This window comes from Scyliorhinus canicula, chromosome 8, assembly GCF_902713615.1.
Source record: "Scyliorhinus canicula chromosome 8, sScyCan1.1, whole genome shotgun sequence".
NCBI lineage: Eukaryota > Metazoa > Chordata > Chondrichthyes > Carcharhiniformes > Scyliorhinidae > Scyliorhinus > Scyliorhinus canicula.
The window spans coordinates 90,034,468-90,054,813 of NC_052153.1; the positions used below are offsets into that span (position 1 = coordinate 90,034,468).

At 46.3% G+C, this 20,346-nt stretch overlaps 1 protein-coding gene across 10 annotated transcripts in view; it reads right to left on the reverse strand.

The window, feature by feature from the left end:
• Nucleotides 1–20,346, reverse strand: part of cep78 (centrosomal protein 78) — a 160,618-nt gene that overhangs the window by 23,284 nt on the left and 116,988 nt on the right. For 9 of the 10 annotated variants that reach the window (XR_005461600.1, XM_038804910.1, XM_038804906.1 and 6 more), the window contains 2 exons: nucleotides 18,459–18,588; nucleotides 15,805–15,847 (listed from right to left, as the gene is read on the reverse strand). Coding sequence is in view for 9 of the 10 variants with exons in the window: in XM_038804910.1 (XP_038660838.1) it covers nucleotides 15,805–15,847; nucleotides 18,459–18,588 (173 nt within the window). In the remaining variant the exon portion in view is untranslated. The remainder of the gene's footprint in view (nucleotides 1–15,804; nucleotides 15,848–18,458; nucleotides 18,589–20,346) is intronic. The other variant, XM_038804909.1, reaches the window with a different exon arrangement.

Sequence of the window (20,346 nt, forward strand, 5' to 3'; positions counted from 1 at the left end):
TTCCATTAGTCTGGGTGGATTCAAACTCGGGTAAGAGAGGTGGAAGGATGACACAATTTACCTGTCAAATCATTCAGTCCCATTGTTTGAAATTGTTTAAGATAGGAAAACTCAATGCTTTTTAATTTTCAAATATTTTGCTTCAGCATTTCATTGTAGTCTGATAAGTAAAAATGATAAAGAAACAAGTTATAGTTTAAGAAATATCAATTTACAGGAGTGAATGGTGTGACAGATACCCCCATACAATCTCCCGTACAATATTAGTTCAAATCCAATCCAAACCAATTAAACCTCTCTGCTGGATGTTAGCATCCAAGGTTACAATTAAGGAAAGTTCAGATACACCAGAGGAAAGGAAGCTTTACACTATATTTGAGTGTCTATACCAGATTCAAATTACTTCATGTGGTTTGTTTCTAGTAACAAGGTAACTTTTTACTGGATACAAGCTCAAAGCAAATTCAAAAAATCTGGGAAAACTGGCAAGATGATAGATTATGTTTATCCTTTTTACCATGCTCCAACCAATAATTAAAATAATGGCTTGCTATGTAAGAGTGGAAAGTTCCTTTGAGTAAACGCATCTATGCCTAATAACACAGAAAACCAAGCCTAATAAAGCAAAGGAGATCGCAGCAAGTACAGCATACGAAGTTGGAAGAACTACAAGCAAATTGCAGTCTCGTCAGGGGAGTGTTTTAGGGTGCTACATCTCCCGGCACGGTGACACAGTGGTTAGCGCACTGCTGCCTCACTGCACCAGGGATCCAGGTTCAATTCCAGCCTTGGGTGACCGTGTGGAGATTATATGTTCTCCCCATGTCTGCGTGGGTTTCCTCCAGGGGCTCCAGTTTCCTCCCACAGCCCAAAGGTGGGCAGGTTAGGTGGATAGGCTATAATCAATGCGCAGAGGTGGGGCGAGGGAGTGAGCCGAGGTAATGAAATGAAATGAAAATTGCTTATTATCACAAGTAGGCTTCAAATGAAGTTACTGTGAAAAGCCCCGAGTCGCCACATTCCGGCGTCTAGTGTTGTTTCGGAGGTCGGTACAGACTCGATGGGCTGAGTGGCTTCCTTCTGCATAGAGGGGTTCTATGGATCTTCCATGCTTGCCTGAGAGGGCATGTATTCGAATTGCTGAAAGGGAGGAAAAGATGTATTTGATCAGATCATGTTTGAGGTGGCAAAAATGGCCTGTCAAATGTGAAGGCGAGTGAGATGCTAGGTGGGACAAAGGGGATCCTGTAGTTATGGGGAATCTCAGCTGCTGAAAAAGGACATGTCAGAAATCCTCATGTGTAAGATGATGGAGAAACTAAGATATGGAAATGGGAATCCTTACAGAAAGCAAGATAGAAGTGTAATCAAGGTAGTTGCAGGAGTCACCAAGCTTGCACTATATACATCAGCGAATAGTCTATCCCCAGAGACATATATGCCTATGCAAAGGAAGGGAAGAGTCAGAATAGAGTATGTAAATGCAAGAGCAAGGGTACAAATCTAAAGCAAATTTTTTTCTCTCGAATAAATGTAGACCCAACTAATTTTTTCAAATTAAGGGGCAATTTAGCATGGCCAATCCACTACCCTGCACATCTTTGGGTTATGGGGATTGTAGCCACCTAAGGTGGACACTGGGCTACAAAATGGAGAACTGCTAAGGTTGCAGGGAGAAAACAGTCTTAGCAAGGACAAGCAGTTTGCAGAAGGATAATTAGCATTCTGCACGTACAGAAACCAGTTTGTGGCCAGGTGCAGAATCTCAGCTAAAGGTGTAAATGGCAACAACGATTTACATAGTAATGAGGTGATCCAGATCCAGGCCCACACAATAGAAACATTTAGGTATGAATGGATACTTTTGAGTAGACGCCCAGACGAAACGGCACCATAGTATCCATCACAAAGAACCACAGAGACCGCCCCACCCATCGAGAAGCGACCCTCAGATTGGGGGGTTTGGAAAATATCGATTGGGAGAAGGCCCAATCGATACACAGCAGGTAGAGAACCGCCCCGAAGAGGCACGGACTTTGGGGGACCTATAAAAGTAGACCCCGCACATGGTTCGGTCTGTTGTTTTTGGCTACGCCTCTCTGCTGTTTTCATCGCTTTGCTGATACATCGCATCCTGACTCCAGTTCCATCACCAGCCATTGAGCCACCAGCCATCGAACTGTAAGTGTCACCACAACGATCGCTACGTGATCCAGACTTTGCTAGACCCTGACGATTTTAAGACCCTGAGAGTTGCAGACCAAGAACGGGACGAAGGCCTCGCTCCCTGACCTTGCCTGTTCCTGTCTAGATAAGTATTTTAGTCGTTTAGTTTAGAAGTAACTTAGCCTCTTTAGCGTATGCATGTGTATTTATTATATTTGTTATAATAAATATCAATCATTTGAACTTACTAATCGGTGTACAGATTTATTACTTTGAACCTGACCTTGATGTACTTGTGAGGTGTCTAAATACGGCACCTGGCGACTCCTGAGCAGAATTACATACACAGAGCCATAGTAATGTTAAGCACACGGCCTTTAAATGGAGGCGTGTTAATACACTCCAATAAAACACGTAACACTCAAGTAAAACGTGCAACATTTAGTGGCGACTCTGGTGGGATACGGTTACAAGTGGCACCCCCACTCCGTCGAGGACCCTGAAATTTGAATTAGAGATCTGAGTAAAGAAAAAGAAAAAAGAATCACAAGTAATCAAGGTGTTCAAACGAATAAACGTAATTCGGAAGTGTGTTTTGTGCATGCGTACTAACAGGGTTGTAAGGAAAACCTGAAAGCATTTTTGTTGCGACAAACTTTCGGGAGTTTTGTGAACGGAATATAGCGTAAGCCTTACCCGTCTCGTAAAACATAACCTCAACACCCCCTGTTCCAAATTTAAGTGAGTCAGAGAAAATGGCCATGCAGGCAATGGAACGTCTCATGAACCCAGAACGGTTTGTGGTCGCAGCGACCAGCAGTAGCCGAGTAGGTCAGTGTCCCGTGTGGGAGCTGGAACTCCGCAAGTATCTGCAAGGAAAGGGATGGCCCCTTTGGAAAGAGTTCTGTATGAATGAGGAGACAGGTCCCGGAAGTATAGGACATACTTGGTGGGAGAACCTCTCTCAAATTCATAAGAAAAACCTTAGTAAATCAAAAAGCCGATGGCAATCGTGTCCTGCTTGGCACAATTGCTAGGCACAGAGGAGGTCGTTCAGACGCTCCGGGCAGAATTAGAAGAGAGAAATCGGATGAGCAAAGTGGATGTCAGGGACATCGAGAAAGAGAATATGGAACTTAGAGGGAAGCTGGCAGAGAAAGGTAGAGAGTTGGATGATGCCAAGAGGGCACACCAATCTTGTCTAGCCCATCTCAGCAGTTCCCAGACCCAGTACGAAAAAGCCTATCAGGACGTGCAACGTGCCGTCCTGATAAGAGAGGAATCAGAGAAGCAGGTAGAGGCTTTGCAGAGGCAATGCTCTGACCTTAAGGCAGCTTTAAGAGCACTCCATGCTGCCACCACAGATCAAAGACAGAGTACAGTGGATCATGCGAAGTGTAGAAAGCAGATTGCGGAACTGCAATCTCTGCTTTCAGTGCAGAATGGGTTTCAAAGTACTTTTGGAACACAGCTAGATGAGGAGAATGCCCCAGACTGGCAGGAATTAAGTGAGACAGCGCAGCGTTATGTTCAGGGAACATGTGCGCCAGCAGCGCAGCAGAAAAGACAAGCACCCCAACCCCCCACAGATCAGATAGTTACCGCACCAATGAATCCAGTCACCACTCAAAGGAAAGCGACCACAGAAGGCGCACCCGATATCACCTACACCACCCCCTTAACTGTAACCCAACTCAGGGACGCGTGTGAGAAGATCACTCCGTTTCTCCCCACCGCAGACCCCCACCAATTTTTTGCGAAAGTGAAACAACAGGCAACCATGTACGGCCTGGACGAGAGAGAGCAGGTTAAGCTCACGGTTCTGAGCTTAGACCAATCTGTAGTAGCAGCCCTCCCCGACCCACAGAACGTTGGCGGAGGCACCCTAGAGGAAATGCACACCTCCATTTTAGATGCCATAGGGTATAACCGAGGTGACCCAGTTGAAGGACTTAACAACTGCCGACAAAAGAAAACCGAGCACCCCACAGCATTTGCAGGAAGGCTGTGGATCCATTTTAACGCAGTTTTCGGCGATTTAAATAGAGCCCATTTGAACCGTGAAAACATGGTTACATGGACGCGCACCATAATTTCCCATGCAACAGATGCAGGACAGAGTGCTTGCAACAGTTATGACCCCTCAGAAGAGGCCCACAATGAGAAATGGGTCCTGAAAAGATTGTCCCGCGCTTGGGAGCAATCAGTTCAGGGCAGAGGCAACGTAAAGTCCCCAGAGGAAGCTCAGGCTGCAGCGGACATTCAGGCAGTGAGAGCACACCAAAACCCCGCATGGGTAAATGAAGGAAAGAACAGCCCTCCACAGAAGTCGCTTGAATGCTACAACTGTGGCCAGTTAGGACATTGGGCTAAGGAATGCAATGCACCCCAAAGATCGCAGAGAGGCCAGCAGACAGGCACTCTGAATAGAAACAAAGCAAAGCCGATCCATAGCATAGGGATACAGTCAGGACAGACCAATGTGGACGGAACGGACTGATGGTGTTCGGGCTCCCCCACTTGGGTCTGTGACACTCTTTGGGATCAATCCAGAAGACCGGTAGTCACAGCTAAGGTTAGAGGGAAGCCCATAGAGTTACTTTGGGACACAGGAGGGTCCCGCAAAACGATTAATTCCACCACCACGGCACAGGCAGACACGTGGCCGACCACCTTCACCATCACACTTAGCGGTTTGACAGGACACTCGCAGCAGGGACACATTACAGCACCCGTAGCAATCCAGCTAGGGAACATTTCCACTAGACACCCAGTTGTTTTAGTAAATCTTCCCCGTTCAGCAGAACACATATTGGGGACAGATTTTATGAATGCCATAGCCTGTCGTTCGACCCAGTTAACCAGTGTGTCTGGCGAATGGCAAGATCAGACAGAGCACCCACTACTCTCACAGTAGGAGAGTACGCTAATCGGATTAGCGCAGTAGGTGATTATTCATTTGACCTGACTACACTAAACACGGACAGACAAGTAAAGGCAGTATTAAATAAACACAGGACAACATTTGCCAGTCACCGGCACGACTGCGGCAGAATGACTGGACAAATTCACGTTACCGGACCTGACCCCCGACCACAGAAACAATACAGATTTCCCCTAGAAGCAGAGGGAGAAATAGAGAAGGTAATAGGTAGCTTATTGGAGCAAGGGGTGCTTAGAACAGTAGCCTCCACCAATAATGCTCCTATTTGGCCTGTGAGAAAGCCCAACGGATCATGGCGGCTGACCATTGATTATCGGGAGCTCAATAAAGTAACCCCAGCAGTAGCCCCCACGGTAGCAACAAGTCCCGAGACCATGCTCAAACAGGGACTCCACTCCAAATTCTTCACGGTATTGGACATTAGCAATGGCTTCTGGTCAATCCCATTGGCAAAGGCGTGCCAGTACAAATTTGCCTTCACATTCAAAGCACAACAGTATACGTGGACATGCCTCCCACAAGGATTCCACAATTCCCCCTCCATTTTCTACCGACAGCTGGCGAATGGTTTAGAAAGATTTTCCCGCCCCGACTGTCTGGTACAGTATGTGGACGACCTATTACTGCAGACAGACACAAAGGCAGAGCACATTACGCTTCTGGCCGAGCTCCTGGAACTTTTAACCGAGATTGGATGTAAAGTTAACCCAAGAAAGGCCCAGATTTTGGAAAATAAAGTGATGTATTTGGGTACAGTCATCACACACGGCAAACGCGAGATCGAATTCAAAAGAATTGATTCGATTGTCAAATTGCCCCTTCCCCAGAATGTTTCAGCCCTCCGGTCGTTCTTAGGACTGGTTGGTTATTGTCGGAACCACATCGATGGATTCGCGACAAAGGCAGCCCCACTCTCAGACCTCCTTAAGAAAGGAGCCCCTTGGGAATGGTTTCCGCAGCATACAGAGGCTGTGGAAGAGTTAAAGAAAGCCCTCAGCGCAGCACCCGCGCTGCAAGTCCCAGACCATCTCTCCCCCTATGCAATAGAGGTAGCGAGCACAGATCTGACCCTCTCGGCCGAGTTACTTCAGGAACGGCACGAGCAGCTACGACCCGTGGCTCATGCCTCCCGACTTTTAGACCCAGTAGAACAAGGATTCTCAGCCTGCGAGAGGCACCTCCTTGCAGTTTTCTGGGCAGTGCAATACTTCTCCTACATTACCGGACTCAACCCCATCACCATTTTGACCGAGCACACCCCCACACAGTTACTCCTAGACGGTCGACTGAAGGACGGTTCAGTTAGCCAGATTAGGGCAGCTAGGTGGACACTACTTTTACAAGGACGCGACATTACGGTAAAACGGACCCGGCACACACATTTTTAGCTGACAACCTCCAATATCCAGGACAGCCCCATGAATGTGAAATTGTAGCACCCCTACACAACACAGGACCCTTCATAGCGAAGACACCCCCCCGGAAGATAGGGAACCCAAGACAAAGCCCCCAACACACAGACACGTGTGGCCCACTAAGGATATACGTGGACGGTTCATCCACGGTTTTAGATGGTGAGCGTATCACTGGATGCGGCATCTATGTCGAGGACGCGCAGGGTCGCGCACTCGAAGAAATAGCTTTAAAATTGCCAGGTCACTTAGGCGCGCAGGCAGCAGAGCTCGCGGCCATAGCTTATATAGTGGACCACCCCGATTCTTTCCCCAGCCCGGCGGACATATATTCGGACAGTCTATATGTCTGCAACAGTCTAACAGATTTTCTACCTCTATGGAGGACACGAGATTTTGTCTCCGCAGACGGGAAACCCCTTCCATCAGCCCCTTTACTCCGCCACATCCTAGACAAAGCAAAGGATAGGACCTTTGGCATTATAGAAGTTAGAAGCCACCATAGGTCATCCCCCCCTGGGAATGTAAAAGCCGACGCCCTGGCTAAAGCAGGTTCCAGGCGAGGACACTTGTGGACACCCCCAGCTAGCGCACCAGCTAGCGCCCCTGTGAGCGCAGTTCAAGTCTCACAGACGGACATCAAGGATTTAGCAGAAGCACAGAAACAGGATGAGGATCTCAGGGAGATTTTTAAAGGCAACTTTGTGCCTCAGTATGATAAGTTTAGACACGCTCTGACCACACATGAGGGTGTGATCATCAAGGACCAGCTTTATGTGGTCCCGCAGCAGGACAGAAACCAAATGATTGCCTTGTTCCATGACGGACACGGACATCAAGGAATCGACATGACCACGAGGCACCTCAGGCAGCTCTGTTGGTGGCCTAACCTCAGGACCGATGTAACCCATTACATTGAGAATTGCCTTATTTGCTCCCAGAATAACCCGGAGAGGTATTCCAAAAAGGCACAGCTTCGGCATACTCGACCAGTTAATGGCCCCTGGACAAACCTCCAGATCGACTTTATAGGACCATTGCCCCCTTGTAGGAATGGCTATAAATACATGCTGGTGGTAATTGATACCTTCACCAAATGGGTAGAGGCATTCCCCTCAAGAACAAATACAGCTAAGACAGCTGCAAAGATCCTGACCCACCACATCTTCACGAGATGGGGTTTACCTAGAAGTATTGATTCGGACCAGGGATCTCACTTCACAGGACGTGTCATGAAGAACGTCCTGACCATATTCGGCATCAAACAAAATTTTCATATTGCGTATCACCCACAGTCCAGCGGGATTGTAGAGCGCATGAATCGGACACTAAAATCGACCCTTAGAAAAATGGTTCAAGAGAACAATTCTACATGGGATTCAGTACTCCCATTTGCACTAATGTTTATCCGAAACACGGTTTCAACATCTACAGGATTCACCCCACACACACTCATGACCGGACGCCCTACGAAAGGTACAGAATTCCTTTTAGGACTGGACATGACTAGCCCCGAAGTGACGGCCCTCACCCATGAGAAAGCTGTTAAAGACCTAGTTGAGACTGTGAGGTCTGCACAGATCGCAGCCGCAGTTCAACTAGGGAAACGGCGCAGACAAAGCATAGCCTGCTTTAATAAGAACGTACACCCCACAGAATTCCAGGTTGGGCAACAGGTAATGCTATCTGTATATAACCCCAGCAGTTTTTTGGCACCAAAATATTCCGGCCCGTATTCAATTTCGGACAAAATTAGCCCCTCAGTTTACAGGATAAAATACCCCAACGGAAAGACTGCGTGGTTCCATATTAACCAGCTAAAGGCATATGGAACACAGTCTAACCATGCACACCATGTCCTGCTAGACGCAGCAGAACACCTCGCCCCGCCCACTAGAGACACGTTTCCACCATCCCCCTCACAGACCAGTTCTTCATCGGACTCGCCCACGACTCCGCCCACTGACCACAACAGACCACGCCCCGAAACGCCCACAAGCTGCCGCAGCAGAGACAGCGATACTGACACGGACTTTGAGGACAGCCACAGCACACAACCCTACAGCCCACACTGCAGCGACTACGACCCCGACTCCAGTGACCCCATGGAAGTCACCTATATCAAATACCCAGACCCACCACCCGACCCCGACTACCCCGACAATGCCCATTCAAGTTTAGACCCAACACTTTGGCACAGGGACAATTCGTACAGACTTGTCCGTAATGACGAAAGTGACCCCCGGTCACATAATTACAAAATTGCATGCCTGATCCACACAAGGGTGTGGGATCCGGGAGAGCAGGACGACACGGTGTCTGAATCCCGATACGGCAACCCCTTTGTGACCCTGTTCACAGAGGCAGAGGAAAAGTGAGGTGTCCAGATGATGTAAAATAGGAACCGCTTGAGGGAAGCGATATCCTTTCTGATGGAATCTGCACGTATGTTTTGTTTGTTAGTTTATGTTTGTTTGTCTTTAATGTTATTGGTTCAGTTGGAGGTTGGACACCTTCTTTTCAGCTGAAAAGATTGTGACCACCTCGCCCGCACTTTAGCTTGTCTGCAGAAACCTTTGTGAACTTCAGTTCCCAATCCAATGGTTTGATTGGAGATCTTTTCCGCTGTAAGGCTTGTGACCGCCTTACACGCACACTAAGTTTCTCTGCTGAAATCTTTGAGAACTTCAGTTGCATCCTCTGGTGAACCGACACGGTTCACGACTTGTTCCCTGTTTTAGATGTTGGAGCATCTTGGCTCCTCCCTTGTTTTTTTAGGTGCCCCTCTATTCGGTGAAGAGAGGCTGCAAACCCACGGTGAACACATTCTTGCCCATTCATTCCAGGTTACTCAGGCAGTGGAGAAACGGCACTGAGGACCCGCCCTGTCTGAGAACCCACTTTGGTCAGCCAAGCTCGGGTACGGCACAGCACGCCTTACCCGGGGATTGCATTCAAATCGTACCCGTAGCGGCCCATACGCAACCCATTCGACCTTTTGTTTCAAAATTTGTTTTCAATTTTCGTTAGGTAGCCCTTAGGCCGCCATCCCACATGCTATTTACATCCAGGAACATTCGGATGGTAAATTAGCAAAGCCTGCGAGACGGCTCGCAGGAGGAAAGTTGTTAGGTGTATTCTGTTCCTAAAATTCGCTTTTGAAAAACAAAAATGAGGGGAGTCACAGGGTGTGACTTGGCCAGTCATTTTAATGGGTCAATTGGAATGAGAGGACAGATACACTAACAAGTACGGATATTAAACTGTGTATTGAAAGATACTGTGCTTGATCCCATAGCTTTCGAAGGACGAAAGAGGGTTCACAGCAAGGATCGGCCATACAGGAGGAAGAGAAAGAGAACGAAGAGAAGACCATGATGGAAGCCTACCTATTACTGTTAAATGTTGTATTTGCATATGTGGAAGCAAGTCACATTTCCCCCACAACCCCCGCCGTCAATGTTTCCCTCTCTCCAACTCCCCCGTGCTCAGCTCTGATCAGCGAAGTTCAGACCTGGTGCACAAAATTTATGACATGGTACTCAATGTCATACGTGATTGAATCACTGCTAGTGATTGCAATCCTCTGCATAATTGTACAGACCCTCAGGTTGAGGAAATGGAGAAGGAGAGCCTCCCGTTCCTGCCCCTCAACCGTTTACGGAGTTCGATCCCCTATTTTTCGGTTTCATCAATCCCCCTTGCCCCTTGATGAATAAAGCACTATGTTAATAAAGGATACCCATGTATTATATTGTTCTGAACTCGACTGCCGAGTCAGGAAGTGATATGTAATGTGGTGTGAATGGATAAGGTTTTTAGACTGTAATAAAATGTTTAAAGTAAGATAAGGACAGTAGTTGTGATAGGTAGAGGTTCCCGGTTTTGGTAATGCATGTCCCCTTTGACATAGCGCCAAGTAGAAATGTCAGATAAAGAATTTTTCTTCCCATAGTTAAAGACAGAGTAGACGCCCAGGAACTTGCTGAGGTCAGGGAACCCAAAGAGGGCACCCAGAAGCACTCGAAGCAACGTGCATAGATGATCCTTCACAATTTTGTGAGGATCACAAGGAGGGAATGTAGCCACCTAAGATGGACACTGGGCTACAAAATGGAGAACTGCTAAGGCTGCAGGGAGAAAACAGTCTTAGCAAGGACAAGCAGTTTGCAGAAGGATAATTAGCATTCTGCACGTACAGAAACCAGTTTGTGGCCAGGTGCAGAATCTCAGCTAAAGGTGTAAATGGCAACAACGATTTACATAGTAATGAGGTGATCAATATCCAGGCCCACACAATAGAAACATTTAGGTATGAATGGATACTTTTGAGTAGACGCCCAGACGAAACGGCACCATAGTATCCATCACAAAGAACCATAGAGACTGCCCCACCCATCGAGAAGCGACCCTCAGATTGGGGGGTTTGGAAAATATCGATTGGGAGAAGGCCCAATCGATACACAGCAGGTAGAGAACCGCCCCGAAGAGGCACGGACTTTGGGGGAACCTATAAAAGTAGACCCCGCACATGGTTCGGTCTGTTGTTTTTGGCTACGCCTCTCTGCTGTTTTCATCGCTTTGCTGATACATCGCATCCTGACTCCAGTTCCATCACCAGCCGTTGAGCCACCAGCCATCGAACTGTAAGTGTCACCACAACGATCGCTACGTGATCCAGACTTTGCTAGACCCTGACGATTTTAAGACCCTGAGAGTTGCAGACCAAGAACGGGACGAAGGCCTCGTTCCCTGACCTTGCCTGTTCCTGTCTAGATAAGTATTTTAGTCGTTTAGTTTAGAAGTAACTTAGTCTCTTTAGCGTATGCATGTGTATTTATTATATTTGTTATAATAAATATCAATCGTTTGAACTTACTAATCGGTGTACAGATTTATTACTTTGAACCTGACCTTGATGTACTTGTGAGGTGTCTAAATACGGCACCTGGCGACTCCTGAGCAGAATTACATACACAGAGCCGTAGTAGTGTTAAGCACACGGCCTTTAAACGGAGGCGTGTTAATACACTCCAATAAAACACGTAACACTCAAGTAAAACGTGCAACAGGATGATACTCAAGCAAACACAGGGAGAATGTGCAAACTCCACACGGACAGTGACCCAGAGCCAGGATCGAACCTGGGTCCTCTGCGCCGTGATGCAGCTGTGCTAACCACTGTGCTACCGTGCTGCCATCTAAAGCAAAATTAACTACGAGAGCAGGTAGTATGGCTGATACAGTCACCGGTGTAACAAATGAAAAGGGTCAGGAAGACACCCATGGTCTTCAGGTTGGAATAAATAGCATTCAATATATCCTACAAAAAGCTAGGCACAGCTGGGACCCATTCAGGTTGTTCCCAGAAATGTAGCTTAATGATAGATTGTTGAAGGGTGTTGCTGGTGCTTGACAGGGGACTAGTTAAGCTGCTGTCCAAGAGGAAGTAGAGGGCCCACAGTGGGAATAGAGGTGCGATTGACTTCATGTTCGTTGTAAACAGAAGACGTTTAGGAACAGAAAATCAGAATTTAAGATACCGGAGCACATAGAAGAGTCCGAGATTTTTCAAAGGTGAAAAAATAGAGTTGGGAAATAAAGGATATGGCAACCACAACAGGTACATGGGATTCGGACTACATCGGCAGACTGGGTTGATCAGTCAGTTTCAGAGTTGTAATCTCTCTGCTTAGACTTGAATGTGGGAGGCAAGATTGAGAACTTTGCAGATGACACAAAAATTAGCCATTAGTTGATATTGGAGAAGATAGTTATCGAGTCCAGAGTGATATCAATGTTTGGTTGAATGGGCAGAGAAGTAGCAAATGGAATTCAATCCAGAAAAGTGAGAGGTAATGCATTTGGAAAGGGCAAACAAAGCAAGGGAATACTCAATAAATGGGAAGATATCAAGAGAGGTTGAGGACCTTGGAGTGCATGTCCACAGATCCCTGAAGATGGCAGGACAGGTGTACAAGGTGGTCAAGAAAGCAGATGGAATGTTTTATTTTATTGGGCGAGGTAGGGAATACAAAACCAGGGATATAATAATGGAACTGTATAAAATGCTGGTTAGGCCATAGCTGGAGTTATGTGTACAGTTCTGTTCACCACATTACAGCAAGGACATAAGTGCTGTGGAGAGTGCAGAGAATTACAAGAATGTTATTAGGGCTTGAAAATGAAGCTCAGGGGAGATATTGAATAGGCTGTGGTTGTTTTCCTTGGAACAGAGGAGGCTAGATGTGGAGATGCCAGCGTTGGACTGGGGGTGAGCACAGTAAGAAGTCTTACAACATCAAGTTTAAGTCCAACAGGTTTGTTTCAAATCACTAGCTTTCGGAGCACTGCTCCTCCTTCAGGTGAATGAAGAGGTAGGTTCCAGAAACATATATATTATATATATATATATATATAGACAAAGTCAAAGATGCAAGAGGATACTTTGAATGCGAGCATTTGCATGTAATTAAGTCTTCACAGATCCAGAGATAGGGGTAACCCCAGGTTAATGAGGTGTGAATTGTCGCAAGCCAGGACAGTTGGTAGGATTTTGCAAGCCCAGGCCGGATGGTGGGGGGGTGAATGTAATGCGGCATGAATCCAAGGTCCCTGTTGAGGCTGTACTCATGTGTGCGGAACTTGGCTATAAGTTTCTGCTCGGCGATCAGCGTTGTCGCGCGTCCTGAAGGCCGCATTGGAGAGCTTTTACCCGAAGATCAGAAGCTGAATGTTCTTGACTGCTGAAGTGTTCTTCGACTGGAAGGGAACATTCCTGCCTGGTGATTGTCGCGCGATGTCCGTTCATCCGTTGTCACAGCGTCTGCATGGTCTCGCCAATGTACAATACTTCGGGACATCCCTTCCTGCAGTGTATGAGGTAGACAACGTTGGCTGAGTCGCACGAGTATGTACCGCGTACTTGGTGCGTGATGTTCTCACATGTAATGGTGGTATCCATGTTGATGATCTGGCACGTCTTGCAAAGATTGCCATGGCAGGGTTGTGTGGTGTCGTGTTCGCTGTTCTGAAGGCTGTGTAGTTTGCTGCAAACAATGGTTTGTTTGAGGTTGCGCGGTTGTTTGAAGGCAAGTAGTGGGGGTGTGGGGATGACCTTGGCAAGATGTTCGTCTTCATCGATGACGTGTTGAAGGCTGCGAAGAAGATGTCATAGTTTCTCCGCTCCGGGGAAGTACTGGACGACAAAGGGTACTCTGTCGGTTGTGTCCCCTGTTTGTCTTCTGAGGTCGGTCCGGTTTTTTGCTGTGGCATGTTGGAACTGTCGGTCGATGAGTCAAGCGTCATATCCTGTTCGTACAAGGGCATCTTTCAGCATCTGTAGATGTCTGTTTCGCTCCTTCTCGTCTGAGCAGATCCTGTGTATACGGAGGCTTGTCCGTAAGGGATGGCTTCTTTAATGCGTTAAGGATGGAAGCTGGAGAATTGGAGCATCGTGAGGTTATTTGTGGGTTTGCGGTAAAGCGAAGTGCTGAGGTGACCGTCCTTGATGGAGATGTGTGTCCAAGAATGCAACCGATTCTGGAGAGTAGTCCATGGTGAGTCTGATGGTGGGATGGAACTTATTGATGTCATTGTGTAGTCGTTTCAGTGATTCTTCACTGTGGGTCCAAAGGCAAAAAACGTCATTGATGTATCTGGTGTATAACGTCGGTTGAAGGTCCTGTGCGGTCTTGTTCAAACTTGATGTGGAGATGCCGGCACTGGACTGGGTGAGCACAGTAAGAAGCCTTACACCAGGTTAAAATCCAACAGGTTTGTTTCAAATCACTAGCTTTCGAAGCACTGCTCCTTCCTCAGGTGAATGGTTGTTCAAACTTGTGCATGAAGATGGATAAATTCCCCCTCGTTCTCACATTTCATCCCACCAGCCTCCGTATACAAAGAATAATCCTCCGCCATTTTCGCCAACTCCAGCCTGATCCCACCACCAAACACATCTTCCCTTCACTCTGTCAGTATTCCGTTCCCTCCGAGATAATCTAGTCCACTCCTCTGCCATACCTGATACCTCTCCCATCGCCCATGGCACCTTCCTATGCAATTGCAGAAGGTGTAACACCTGCCCCTTTACCTCTTCCATGCTTAACATTCCAGGCCCAAAACACTCTTTCCACGTTAAGCGGCATTTCACTTGCATCTCTTTCAATTTGGTCTACTGCATTCGCTGCTCCCAATGTGGTCTCCTCTATATCAGAGAGACCAAACGCAGACTGGATGATCGCTTTGCTGAGCATCTTCGGTCTGTGCGCATTCAGGACCCTGACCTTCCCGTTGCTTGCCATTTTAGCAAAAGACCCTCCTCCCATGCCCACATGTCTGTTCTTGGCCTGCTGCAATGTTCCAGTGAAGCTCAACTCAAACTGGAGGAACAACATCTCATCTTCCGGTTAGGCACACTACAGCCTTCCAGTCTCAACATTGAATTAAACAACTTCAGATGATCAGCTCTACCCCACCTCGACCCCTTTGTTTTCATTCCATTTCATTTTAACTGTCTTTTACCATTTCTTTCCTTCTTAATATATTTAACACCCCCCTCCCCCACAATCTTATCCACCTTTCCTTAACCTTTCTCCTCATTGCTTCCCCCTTCCCCTCCCCCACATCTACAGTTCATCCTCTGATGTTAGTTTCTCTGCTGTTTGGCCTTTCGCACCTTTTGTTCTCTCTGGGGACTGTCATTAGCACTCTTTCCCCTTGGTTTCTGTGTCCATTAGCACCCAGTTTCCGTGGCCATAAGCACCAGGTTTCCCTTGGTTTCTGTGGCAATGATTCATCTTTCATTCTCACTCCACAATATAAATATTTCCCACTTTCTCTGTCTTTTAGCTTTGATAAAGTCATCGGACTCGAAATGTTAGCTCTTTTCTCTCCCTACAGGTGCGCCAGACTTGCTGAGATTTTCCAGCATTTTCTCTCTCAATGTTTCAGTAGCACCTGCATATGAGTTGCAACAGTTGTTTGCTGTGATTAGTTTGGTTGATTTTGATCACAACTTTAAAATTACTGTTTGGGACAATAGGAAGTTAAGCAGCTTTATGATATACATGCAGTTTAGCTCACCAGGCTAAATCGCTGGCTTTTAAAGCAGACCAACAGCACGGTTCAATTCCCGTACCAGCCTCCCCGGACAGGCGCTGGAATGTGGCGACTAGGGGCTTTTCACAGTAACTTCATTGAAGCCTACTCGTGACAATAAGCGATTTTCATTCCATTTCATTTCAGAAGAACTGCTATAATTTACTGTTGCGCCTTTACCTGAACATCTCTATTTTGATGTGGTGAGGCTAGATGAATACTCCTGTTAACAATAAGAAAATAATTATTACTAATCCGGTAAGCAGATTGACAAAAAACCCCACCGAATTTCAGAATAATTACATCAATAACATACATTCCACATCTCCCCTGAAGACACCAATGTTTACTCGTTTCTCCGGCCATGGAAACTGACAAGTTAGCACTACATTAACCAAGCAGCAATTCTTACAAACATGGGAATTAAGAACATAAGGTGGCTATTTGTCCATTGGGTCTGCGCCACCATTCAATAAGATCATGGCTAATCCGATTGTAGCCGCCTGCCTGATAACCTTTGACTTCCTTGTGAATCAAGAATCTATCTACCTCTGCCTGAAAAATATTCAATGACCCGGCCTACATCGCTCTTCGCTGAAGAGATTCCAAAGGCTTACAACCTTACTGAGAAAAAAAATTCTCTTAGCTGTCTTCAAAGGGAGATCCCTCATTTTTAAACTATGTCCCCTCGTTCTAGTCTTTTCCACAAGGTGAAACATTCTTTCAACATCTACCCTGTCAAGCCCCTTCAATATCTTACATGTTTCAATAACATGTTTTCCTTCTAAACTCCAATCTTTACTCACAAGGTAACACCCCCACTTTCCAGCCCAGGAATCAGTCGAGTCAACCTTCTCTGAACTGCTTCTAATGCAATTATATTCTTTTTTGAATAAGGAGCCCAAAACTGTATGCAGTGCTCCAGAATTGGTATCACCAACACCCTATACAATTGTAGCAAACTATCCCGACTTTTATATCCCAATTAACTTGCATTAAAAGAAAAACATTCCATTTGCCTTCCCAATCACTTGTTGTACCTGCATATTAACTTTTTGTGATCCATATACCAGGACACCAGATCCCTCTCTCCCACTGAGTTCTGCAATCTCTTTCCATTTAAATAATATGCTGCTTTCCTATTCTTTCTGCCAAAGTAGACAAGTTCGCATTTTCCCACATTATCTGCCAAATGTTTGCCCACTCACTTCACCTATCTATGTCCTATTTCTGGACTTCTGTTTCAGACAGCACTAAGTAAACAGCACTAATCTCTCCTTTCATCAACCATCCATAGATAGTTGTTTTGATTTATTTCCCCCTTTATAAAATAATCTTTCTCAACCTTTTGGTTTTGGTGTGATCCAATTTCTATTACTAACCCCACAACAATAGGATGATCTCTCAGGATTAGCATTTTGCATGCACTCAGAATGCAGGACGAGGGTGGCAATATTGCCTCCTGTGGACACATACAGTAAAACAGGGATAGAGAAAAGAAAGATTTGCAGTACAGTGCCGAGACCACAAAGAAAATAAATAATGTTTCATATGGGTTCCAGAGTCCAGAATCAAAGTACAATCAAGTATTCCTTCACTTGAGGTCGGTGAGATGATGAGATTAGTTAACTGAACTGAGCCTGTATATCTTAGTTTCCTTCATCTGCAAATAGTCTTTTTAAATAACTGAAAATAAATGATGTGATATAATTCTAAACATAATGCTAATACTACTCAAACTTAAAACATAAGCTTTGATAAATGTTTCAGACATCATTTGAAGCACAGCTTTTTTGAATGTCCAAACAAGTCTTGCTATTATCCTTCAGGCTCATTCAGAAAGTTAGGAGGCGTGGGATACAGGGAAATTTGGCTGTCAGGATACAGAATTGCCTGGTCGAAAGAAGACAGCAAGTGGTAGTGGATGGAAAGTATTCTGCCTGGAGGTCGGTGACCAGTGGTGTCCCAGTGATCTGTTCTAGGACCTCTGCTCTTTGTGGTTTTTATAAATGGCTTGGATGAGGAAGTGGAAGGATGGGTTAGTAAGCTTGCCGATGACACGAAGATTGGTGGAGCTGTAGATAGTGTCAAGGGCCGTTGCAGGTTACAACAGGACATTAACAGGATGCAGAGCTGGGCTGAGAAGTGGCAGATGGAGTTCAATCTCGATAAATGTGAAGTGATTCATCTTGGAAGGTCGAATTTGAATGCTGAATAGGATAGGATTCTTGGAAGGGGATGAAAGGGGTCAGACTTGTTGTAAATTATTCAATGAACAAAACATTTATTAAACTTTAAAACAAACAAGAAAGACAACAGTAAAGAATAGCATTTACAGTTAACCCAGTATATGGGTTACCCAGTATACTTAAATTACCCCCCAATCCAAATCTATCTACTTCCCTAAACTCCAGAAATATACCTTCCTCAAAACAACATCCCATAGATTTTAATACTTTGAGCCACATCCAGAAATTAATTACCACACAGAACCTCTCACTTTCTTTTGGGAAACTTTATTCTAGTTTAGAGCAGAACCTCTGAGGGTCTAATACAGACAGATTGCTTCTGCTTTCTTTCCTGCACAACAATTTGATTCTCAGAGAGCTCTGCTTTACAACTGGGCATGGTTATGATCAAAGCCCCTAGGCTGCTAGTCTCCACTTTCCATAACAAAGTATCTGCTTCAGCTTGATATTAGGCTAATCTCTATATCACAAGTTCTCAGTACAGCTAAATCCCTATAAATTTATCCTTACCCAATTCTTTATTTTTCATTCCAACTTCCCAACAGTACCTTTAGAAAATAAAATTTTCAAGAAAAAATAGGTTACCTGAATCGGTTAGCACGTGCAGCAGTGCGCCATGGTACATATCCCTCTGCACCTGGTGGCAATGGTTCTGGGATAAAATCTGAAGAAACAGGAGCATTCTTCTTACCATTGTCTGTAAATTTTCTTATACCTAGGCCAACAGAATACACATTCATTATCAATCAAAATACTGATTTTTATTAGCATGCCAAACAAAATAATATCAATTTTGAAACAATTTAAATTAATCATTTCAGTAATTCTGTTCTCCCAATGGGAAGCTAAAAGCAAAGGGAAGATGGGTTGGAGATGCAGCTAAAATAGTGTTTCCTGACGGAGATTACAGATTGCTGGATCTGGTGCTATATTCTGACTCTATTCCAAAAGAGGAAAAAGAACTATTTTACAAATCTATGGGAAGATTTAAACTATGTATTTATATATAGTGAAACTTTAAGCCCATCGGGCATGATTTAATTGGGATGGGGGGGGGGGGGGGGGGGGAAGAGAGAAAGAGAGGGGAGAAGAGAGAATGTCTCAGCGCCTGCTGAGGGTCTCACACCCTCTCTCAATTCCTTACAGATGTACGCAATGTTCGATAATCTTGGACATTGCCCTCATGGTGCTTCTGGATGCCTGGCGGCACAAGGCACCAGCAGCGTCGTCGACAGAGGCATGAGGAGGCTGACCATGTGCAGGGCCCTGCCCCACACCCTGAGGACCCAATCGTCCATCAGGCCAAGGAGGGACCCAAAGGGGGAGGCCGTAATAGCCCAAGACATCGCTGGTCTTTCGAACAGATGATGGACTGCGGCTGTCATCTCCGAGACAACCGCGCCATGGACCCTCGCAAGGCAAAATTTAATTTCTCGAGACTGAGAAACCCAGCCATGTCACTAACCCAGGTCTCTACACTCAGGGGCTTCGAGGCCCTCCACATTAAATGGATCTGCCTCCGGGATACCAGGGAGGCAAAGGCCAATACGTCGGCCTCTTTCGCATCCTGAACTCCCGGATTGTCTGACGCACCAAAGATCACTATCTCTGGACTCAGCACCACCCACGTGTCTAAGATCTTGGACATTGCCTCAGCAAATCCCTGCCAGAATCCCTTAAGAGCCTGCCATGCCCAGAACATATGGACATGATCTGTGGGACTTCCTGCACATCTCGTACATTTATCCTCAACCACAAAGAGCTTGCTCATCCTGGTTGGCGTCATATGCGCCCGGTGGACCACCTGAAACTGGATTAAGCTAAGCCTGGCACATGGTGAAGAGGAATTGACCCTATTTAGGGCACCCGCCCACAGGCTCGCATCCATCTCCCCACCTAGCTCCTCCTCCCATTTGCCCGTAAGCTCCTCTACTGGGGTTTCCTCCGCCTCCTGAAGTTCCCGGTAGATGTCCGAAAGCTTCCCCTCCCCTACACAGGTGCCGGAGACCACCCTATCCTGTATCCTGCATGGGGTAGCATAAGTCACGCACCTGAAGCTATCTGAAAGCGTTTCCAGGGGGCAAACTGAATTTCTCCTCCAGCGGTTTCAGGCTGGGGAAGGTCCCATCTATGAACAGGTCCCCCATCCTTTTAATGCCTGCCCTATGCCAGCTTTAAAACCCACCGTCTATCTTGCCCGGGACAAATCTGTGATTGTTGCGTTTCGGTGTCCAGAATGAGGCTCCCTCCACCCCCCTCTGTGCCTTCTCCACTGACCCCAGATCTTTAATGCCGCCACCACCACTGGACTATAGGAATAGCGGGCCTGCGAGAACGGCAGACGTGCTGTTACAAGTGCCCCCAGGCTGGTACCTTTACATGAGGCCACCTCTAACCACTCCCACGTCGGCCCCCTCCCCAATACCCATTTCCTAATCATGGCTATGTTAGCCGCCCAATAGTAGCTGCAAAA